The following is an 8,918-nucleotide window of genomic DNA, read 5'->3' on the forward strand; positions in this document are numbered from 1 at the left end:
CACACATATACATGAAGTTATATAGATTCACACCGAGACCTTCAGACTCGCAGACACCCATAGACTCACACAGACGACGATATGAAGGAGGTATCGGAGGGATGCACTGTTCTACACCCGCAGCATGGCTCTTGCTGATTAACCACCTCACTGCAACAGCTCTGTTCTTCACCTGAGGACGGCTGCTTGCGTTGTGGCCGAAACGTCGTGAGAATTTTATTTTATTATGTTTCATTTTTATTTCTAGATTTGAAGCTTTCGTGACTGCAAGGATTCATACTCTTTGGTTTTTTCGGTAAAGTCACGTAGGTAAAATAAAATAAATTAAAGCAACTAAATTAAATCGCGACGTTTCGGAGGCAACACAAGCTTCCATCTTCAGGTGGAAACCGTCACAGCAAAATTGCTGTGTCAAGTGCGGTATCAAGTGGCCGAAAGGTCGTAAGAATTTTATTTTATTATGTTTTATTTTATTATTTTATTATTTCCCCTATAACATTATCGTAGTTTATCTCGATCAACATCTGCCGTGTGAAAAAGACCTCATATAGAGTAGAAGCACACCCACAAGGAAACTCCGATACTCATTCAGTACTTTGCAACATCGTAATCCTTTATTGAAATCTGCAGCAAATAAAAATAATTTACCAGGTACCACATTTCTCTGTGTCAGGGGGGGGGGGGGTGGGGAGAGTTGCTTTCGATGTGTCGTTCAGCAGGTTAAGTCGCGCGTGCGCGTGCGTCGAAGCGCGTGCACACACACACACGTGCACCCACACACACACGTGCACGCGCGCGCTCGCTCAAAGTCGCCCCGTCGTCGTTTACGGCCATCAGTGCTTCTTGATGCAGCGCATGGACTGCACGGTAGGGCTCGTGGCCCCCCACTCGCTGCACTTGTGGTAGTCGCCCTTCTCCAGCAGGTACTGGCGCCCCTTGTAGTGGGGCTCCTCGTGGGCCACCCACGCGCCGTCAAAGACGCGCACGGAGTGCGTCTCGCGCCGGCGGAATCGCTCGAGCAGGCATGGGCAGTCGTCGGTGAGCTCCATCGCCTGACCGCCGAAGTCCTCGCTCTCGTAGAGGGCCACGCGGTGCTGCTGGGGGCGGTCCGCCTGTTCCGGTTGGAGCGCGCGGGGAGTTGAGAGAGAGTGTGAGAGAGAGAGTGAGAGGGAGTGTGAGAGGGAGTGAGAGAGTGTGTGAGAGAGTGTGAGAGAGAGTGAGAGAGAGAGTGTGAGAGAGAGTGTGAGAGTGTGAGAGGGAGTGTGAGGGAGAGAGTGAGAGGGAGTGTGAGAGAGAGAGTGAGAGGGAGTGTGAGGGAGAGAGTGAGAGGGAATGTGAGAGGGAGTGAGAGAGAGAGAGTGTGAGAGAGTGTGAGAGAGAGAGAGTGAGAGATATTGTGAGAGAGTGTGAGAGAGAGTGTGAGAGTGTGAGAGAGTGTGAGAGATTGTGAGAGATTGTGAGAGGGAGTGTGAGAGTGTGAGAGGGAGTGTGAGAGAGAGCGAGAGATAATGAGAGTGTGAGCGGCAGTGTGAGAGTGTGAGAGAGAGTGTGAGAGAGAGTGTGAGAGAGTATGAGAGAGAGAGTGTGTGAGAGAGAGTGTGAAACAGAGTGTGTGAGAGAGAGAGGGAGTGAGAGAGACTGAGAGAGAGTGTGAGAGAGAGTGTGAGAGAGAGAGAGTGAGAGATATTGTGAGAGAGATTGTGATAGAGAGAGAGTGAGAGGGAGTGTGAGAGTGTGTGAGAGTGTGAGAGAGTGAGAGAGTGTGAGAGAGTGTGAGAGGGTGTGAGAGAGTGAGAGAGAGAGTGTGAGAGAGTGAGAGTGTGAGAGGGAGTGTGAGAGTGTGAGAGAGTGTGAGAGTGTGAGAGAGAGTGTGAGAGAGTGAGAGTGTGAGAGAGAGTGTGAGAGAGTGAGAGTGTGTGAGAGAGAGTGTGAGAGAGTGAGAGAGTGTGAGAGAGTGTGTGAGAGAGTGTGAGAGTGTGAGAGAGTGTGAGAGTGAGAGAGTGTGAGAGAGTGTGTGAGAGAGTGTGAGAGTGTGAGAGAGTGAGAGTGTGTGAGAGAGAGTGTGAGAGAGTGAGAGAGAGTGTGAGAGAGTGAGAGTGTGTGAGAGAGAGTGTGAGAGAGTGAGAGTGTGTGAGAGAGAGTGTGAGAGAGTGAGAGTGTGTGAGAGAGAGTGTGAGAGTGTGAGAGAGTGAGAGTGTGTGAGAGAGAGTGTGAGAGTGTGAGAGAGTGTGAGAGAGAGTGTGAGAGAGTGTGTGAGAGAGTGTGAGAGAGTGTGTGAGAGTGTGAGAGTGTGTGAGAGAGAGTGTGAGAGTGTGAGAGAGTGTGAGAGAATGAGAGTGTGAGAGAGAGTGTGAGAGTGTGAGAGAGTGTGTGAGAGAGTGTGAGAGAGTGAGAGTGTGTGAGAGAGAGTGTGAGAGAGTGTGAGAGAGAGTGTGAGAGAGTGTGTGAGAGAGTGTGAGAGAGTGTGTGAGAGTGTGAGAGTGTGAGAGAGTGAGAGTGTGTGAGAGAGAGTGTGAGAGAGTGAGAGAGTGTGAGAGAGTGTGTGAGAGAGTGTGAGAGTGTGTGAGAGAGAGTGTGAGAGAGTGAGAGTGTGTGAGAGAGTGTGAGAGAGTGAGAGTGTGTGAGAGAGTGTGTGAGAGAGAGTGTGAGAGTGTGTGAGAGAGAGTGTGAGAGAGTGAGAGTGTGTGAGAGAGAGTGTGAGAGTGTGAGAGTGTGAGAGAGAGAGTGTGAGAGAGTGAGAGTGTGTGAGAGAGAGTGTGAGAGAGTGAGAGAGTGTGAGAGAGTGTGTGAGAGAGTGTGAGAGTGTGAGAGTGTGTGAGAGAGAGTGTGAGAGAGTGAGAGTGTGTGAGAGAGAGTGTGAGAGAGTGAGAGTGTGTGAGAGAGAGTGTGAGAGAGTGAGAGTGTGTGAGAGAGTGTGAGAGAGTGAGAGTGTGTGAGAGAGTGTGAGAGAGTGAGAGAGTGTGAGAGAGTGTGAGAGAGTGTGAGAGAGTGAGAGAGAGAGAGTGTGAGAGGGAGTGTGAGAGTGTGAGAGAGTGTGAGAGAGTGAGAGAGAGTGTGAGAGAGTGAGAGTGTGAGAGAGTGTGTGAGAGAGTGTGAGAGTGTGAGAGTGTGTGAGAGAGAGTGTGAGAGTGAGAGTGTGTGAGAGAGAGTGTGTGAGAGAGTGTGAGAGAGTGAGAGAGTGTGAGAGAGTGAGAGAGAGTGTGAGAGAGTGAGAGAGTGTGAGAGAGTGAGAGAGTGTGAGAGAGTGTGAGAGAGTGAGAGAGAGTGTGAGAGAGTGAGAGTGTGAGAGAGAGTGTGAGAGTGTGAGAGAGTGAGAGAGTGTGAGAGAGTGTGAGAGAGTGAGAGAGAGAGTGTGAGAGAGAGTGTGAGAGAGTGAGAGTGTGAGAGTGTGAGAGAGTGTGAGAGTGTGAGAGAGTGTGAGAGAGTGAGAGAGAGTGTGAGAGAGTGAGAGAGAGAGTGTGAGAGAGTGAGAGTGTGAGAGTGTGAGAGAGTGTGAGAGTGTGAGAGAGTGTGAGAGAGTGAGAGAGAGTGTGAGAGAGTGAGAGTGTGAGAGAGAGAGAGTGTGAGAGAGTGAGAGAGTGTGAGAGAGTGTGTGAGAGAGAGTGTGAGAGTGTGAGAGTGTGTGTGAGAGAGTGTGAGAGTGTGAGAGAGTGAGAGAGAGAGTGTGAGAGAGAGTGTGAGAGAGTGAGAGTGTGAGAGTGTGAGAGAGTGTGAGAGTGTGAGAGAGTGTGAGAGAGTGAGAGAGAGTGTGAGAGAGTGAGAGAGAGAGTGTGAGAGAGTGAGAGTGTGAGAGTGTGAGAGAGTGTGAGAGAGTGAGAGAGAGTGTGAGAGAGTGAGAGTGTGAGAGAGAGAGAGTGTGAGAGAGTGAGAGAGTGTGAGAGAGTGTGAGAGAGAGTGTGAGAGTGTGAGAGTGTGTGTGAGAGAGTGTGAGAGTGTGAGAGTGTGTGAGAGAGAGTGTGAGAGAGTGAGAGAGAGAGTGTGAGAGAGTGAGAGAGTGTGAGAGAGTGAGAGTGTGTGAGAGAGAGTGTGAGAGAGTGAGAGTGTGAGAGTGTGAGAGAGTGTGAGAGTGTGAGAGTGTGAGAGAGAGTGTGAGAGAGTGAGAGTGTGTGAGAGAGAGTGTGAGAGTGTGAGAGAGTGTGTGAGAGAGTGTGAGAGTGTGTGAGAGAGAGTGTGAGAGAGTGTGTGAGAGAGAGTGTGAGAGTGTGAGAGTGTGTGAGAGTGTGAGAGAGTGAGAGTGTGAGAGAGAGTGTGAGAGAGTGAGAGAGAGTGAGAGTGTGAGAGAGAGTGTGAGAGAGTGAGAGAGAGTGTGAGAGAGTGAGAGTGTGAGAGAGAGTATGAGAGAGTGAGAGTGTGTGAGAGAGAGTGTGAGAGAGTGAGAGAGTGTGAGAGAGTGTGTGAGAGAGTGTGAGAGAGTGTGTGAGAGTGTGAGAGTGTGAGAGAGTGTGAGAGAGAGTGTGAGAGAGTGTGAGAGAGAGTGTGAGAGAGTGTGAGAGAGAGTGTGAGAGAGTGTGTGAGAGAGTGAGAGTGTGAGAGAGTGTGAGAGAGAGTGTGAGAGAGAGTGAGAGAGAGTGTGAGAGTGTGAGAGTGAGAGAGAGTGTGAGAGAGTGTGTGAGAGAGTGTGAGAGAGAGTGTGAGAGAGAGTGTGAGAGAGTGAGAGTGTGTGAGAGAGAGTGTGAGAGAGTGAGAGTGTGAGAGGGAGTGTGAGAGTGTGAGAGCGAGGTGAACCCCCCCCCCCCCCCCCCCCCGCTGGAGTGGTCGTGCGCTGCTGCAGAATCGAATCCGGCTGTCCGAGTTCGATTCCCGCTCACGGCCAATCGCCACTGACGATTATCTGAATCTGTCCTAGCCGCCCCCCCCCCATTGTCGACTCAGTATCAAATGAGAAGTACCAGGTGCGATGTGTACAAATCGCAACTAGGGAGACAAAGGCGGCCGGGCGTGGTGGTGGCCACATCACCCCCTTTGGTGGAGGAGGAGCAAGCATGGCCAGGGATGACGTTACGTGAGGAGTAGCACACCTTCACGAATTCTCCCTTCCTCTGTCTCTCTCTCTGCCGAAGCCCTCTCGTCGTGGCCGGCAGCAGAACCTCAACATTGGGCATTCAGCGCCTGCACACACTTCGCCTCTGGCCACCTGGCACTACGGGTGGCTGACGCTACTCTGCCTGCCGGGCTTCTGAGGTCAGTCCGGGTTAAGGGAGGCCGCACTCTGGGTGGTTTCAATCAAAGGCAAAATGTGCCTCCGTACCACGTCGGTGTCGTATATCATATAGATGTAGATCGCCTGCTGCTCAGAGAAGTGTTTTCAGAGGTGGGGGGACACTTTCGCCGAGAAGACATCGCCAGTGTGATGGCCGCCACGCACTTGAAACCATTTGGGGGTTTGGCAGCAGCAGCACGATGATGGTGATGATGGTGATGATGATGATGGGTGGTGGTGGTGTTTTCACCACTTGTGTATTGTCGGAGCCCGCTTCGTCAGGGGCCGCACTAAAGGCCACCAGGGCCGCCAGTTTGGCCCGCGGGGCCTTGCAACTGTGATGCCGCCGCCACGGAGCCGATCGGCGGGTGGCCCACCTGCGATCTCGCCGCCCCGAGCGGCGAGGCCGACATTGCTCCACCCCACCACCTCCTCACCCCCCCCCCCCACCGGAACACACACGCACGCACTCCCCCCACCATTAGAGCGCGTGGGGAGACACCCTGGCCGACAGGTTTTCACCCAGAAGCCCTCGTAAAGGGATAATCTTCACGGTTTCCTGCGGCCAGGGAATTGGACGGTCTCCCCCGACGCTAACACCCACCGTGGCGCCGTGACTCGAGTGGAAACGACGTGTCCACAGCGGGGCTGCCCCGCCACCGCGGTTAGTACGCACCTCACGCACACGGGTCGGCAGGGCAGGTAGGGGGGAGGGCAGAGCCACGAGCGGCGGGAAAGCAGGGCCGCCCTCCGGCTGGAGGGCCGCTGAGCAGGTCAATTTAGATGCGGACGTCGCTGAAAGCAACGGCCCGGGGGATGCTGGGATACAGATGGGCCTACCGATTGGCGGGTGATCCCAGCGAGCTGATTGGCCCGCGAGTCGGCACTAGGTAGCCCCTTTGATGTAGAAAGAATAAAGCGGGTCAGGGCGAAGGGAAAAAGTTCTCTGGCTACTCGAGTCAACCCCAGGCCCGTCAAATCCCGAGTCCAGCCGCGCGAACGTCCGTGGGACGTATCGACGCGCCGCGAGGACCAGCCGGCAGTGACGACGAACCGTGAGTAAGAGAGAGAGAGAAAGAGGGAGTTGGGACTTAGCTTAAGAGGAAAACCGGAGAGGGTAAAGGGGAGGACAGGTAGAGTGTAGTGCCGACTATCGAGAGATAGATTGGTCCTGCCCCGCTGATCCCGACTGACTCGGTTAAATAAGGGCTCGCCGACGCGGTGGAATAAATCGTCGGCGGTTACATAACGGACTGGTGTGGTTTTTGCGAGGGTGCGGAAAGAGGGCGGAAGCGTGGGTGCGCTTGCTGTCGCGGTGGTCGTTACATAACAGACTGGTGTGGTTTTTGCGAGGGTGTGGAAAGAGCGGAAGCGTGGGTGCGCTTGCTGTCGCGGTGGTCGTTACATAACAGACTGGTGTGGTTTTTGCGAGGGTGTGGAAAGAGAGTGGACGCGTGGGTGCGCTTGCTGTTCTCGGTGGTCGCCGCGTGTGTGGAGCGGCGCCGCGTGGATTGTGTGCGCTGCAAACCGTCGGCTGCGGACTCCCACGTTGCGAGCGGATACCCGTCTCGCACGCATGCCCATCGCATAGCCCTTTAAACCCGTTTAAACCAATCCCCCCAAGCGTCGGAGTGAGCACGAACGACGTCGCTTACCCTCCGACCTTTAACCCCCCTGTTACCCGCGTGTGATTGGTGCGTGGGACTGCGCGGGCGGGGAGCGTCGCGTTTGGGTGCCGGCGAAGCGCTAGCGGGCCCCAGGGCGGGCGAGTGTGATGCCTCACCGGCCGGAAACCCGGACTCGGGGGGGGACAGCACAGGGGGGGGAACAGGAGCGCGACGACCTTTCCCCGCCCGAGGAGGAGTGCGGCGGCGGCAGCTCCCACACTAGTGGAGAGTCTGGGAGCGTCGGTACGTCGCGGACAGGGTCGCAGGCAGTAGAGATCCCGGGGGCCGGCGACCCTAACACAACGGCGAGCGAGGAGCCACGGGGCTGAGTTGTCCTCAACGGTGCCGCGATGCGAATGCAGACCTCGCGGAGCGTCTTGCAGGAGCCCAGACGCTCGTTGAAGCCGGCCCAGCGCTGGTAGTCGGGGTACTCCCCGGGCTCGAGGATGTACATGTAGCCCTTGAAGTCGGCTCTCTCGAACACCACCCAGGCGCCCGACTCCACGCGGATGGAGTTGCAGCGGCTCAGGAAGGGGCTCGTGTTGGTCGTCTCCTGGCTGCACTCGTAGCGGCGCCCCTGGAAGTTGCGTTCCTCGTAGAAGATAACCTGCATAGAGAGAGAGATACACACACGAGGAGCATAGCAGGTAACAACGTCGGCAACCCTGGCCGTCCAGGTTGGCGAGGGATGGCGCCCTGCGAGTTGCTCACTGCGCTACTGCCGGCGGAACGGCCTCCGCTGGGTGGGAGCTCTGTAGACAGCGGAGGAGGGGTGTGGGTGCAGTGAATTGTGTCGCGAATTCCGCGACGCAAGGTCACATTTACCACCTTCGGAAGGAACGGATAACAAACCCCACTGTTAAGGACTGTGCTGCGTCGCCACTGATCAACAGCACCGCAGTAAATAATAATTGTCTACTAATACTAAATCATTGTCTACTAATACGTTTATAGATGCCGCGCTTATTTTACTGGGATATCGAACCTGCTTATTTTATTATATTATTGTATTATTATATTATTGCGACATTTGACATTGCAAATGGGTGGGCATATTGTCCGAGCGAAAACATTTTACACGCATATATATTAAAAAATGTAAACATTCTTCGTTTCAATCGGAAATAAAGATTGGCAGTCGAGTAGTTGAAGCAAGGTTGCAAGGTTTCTCAAATCCCTCCACCGCCTCTGTCCACCCAGCAGCATACACGGTTTCACCACAGCCAACGGGAAGACCACGTGGTGGGGTAAAGTGTACACAATTTCTGCCCAGCGTGGAAGAGTAGACCAAACGACCATCTAGATGTGTGCTCTCTCAAACACCATCTAAGCGGAGGCTTTTCCGCCGGCAGTGGCGGAATCTACAAAACAACAAGTGTGAATGCACAGGTTATAATCTGTGGTGGGCGCGCGGCACGTTACCTTCCCCATGATGATGCTGATGTTGCTGCTGCTGTGGCCGCTGCCGATGTCCTTGTGCAGGCTGCTGGTGGTGACGAGGATAGCGATGTAGAACTGGAGGTACTCTTTATATACGCCCGGTAAACGCTTTGCGCAGGGGGGGAATTGGCCAAACAAATCCGTCGATGCGCGACTTTTATTGTCAATTTTAGCACAAATCAGCGGTATTGCAATTTACAACAGATAGGGAGATATTGCAATATATCCGACGAGCATTTCACACACACTGACAACATCGCGTTGCGTAATGGCTTACGGTGCCTGCTTATGTAAGCACAGTGTGATTAGCTTGGTGCACATTAACACGCCGCGTAGCGCAAACTTAAAACAAAACACCATAACGAGCAACGGAGAGCGAACACTGCACGTGTCAACAACGTTCTACGTTTCTGTTCAGTCAATCAGGTCGGGTTGATGCGACAGGCTTCAATGCCGTTCAGGAAATTTTATTTTGGGAAGTTTATTTTGCCCCCGATGTGCATGTCGCATTGTTTTTGCAGTTAATTGAATTTGGTGGTGGAAGTAAAACATCTTGAAAAGTATTCAAACAATCGTTTTAAAGTAATTACGTCGTCTAAAATCATTACAAC

General features: G+C 53.5%; 1 protein-coding gene across 1 annotated transcript; it reads right to left on the bottom strand.

Moving 5' to 3' along the window:
* Positions 1-592: 592 nt before the first annotated feature.
* LOC116952763 (gamma-crystallin S-like) lies at positions 593-8,418 on the bottom strand. Its single transcript, XM_032972387.2, has 3 exons — positions 8,290-8,418; positions 7,232-7,474; positions 593-1,112 (listed from the first exon to the last, which is right to left on the bottom strand). Exons 1-3 carry the CDS (start codon positions 8,296-8,298, stop codon positions 834-836), a joined length of 531 nt encoding a protein of 176 aa, XP_032828278.1. The 5' UTR covers positions 8,299-8,418; the 3' UTR covers positions 593-833.
* Positions 8,419-8,918: the final 500 nt, after the last annotated feature.

This window comes from Petromyzon marinus, chromosome 48 (genome assembly GCF_048934315.1).
Source record: "Petromyzon marinus isolate PM22_M1 ecotype Great Lakes invasive population chromosome 48, UKy_Petmar_22M1.pri1.0, whole genome shotgun sequence".
Classification (NCBI taxonomy): domain Eukaryota; kingdom Metazoa; phylum Chordata; class Hyperoartia; order Petromyzontiformes; family Petromyzontidae; genus Petromyzon; species Petromyzon marinus.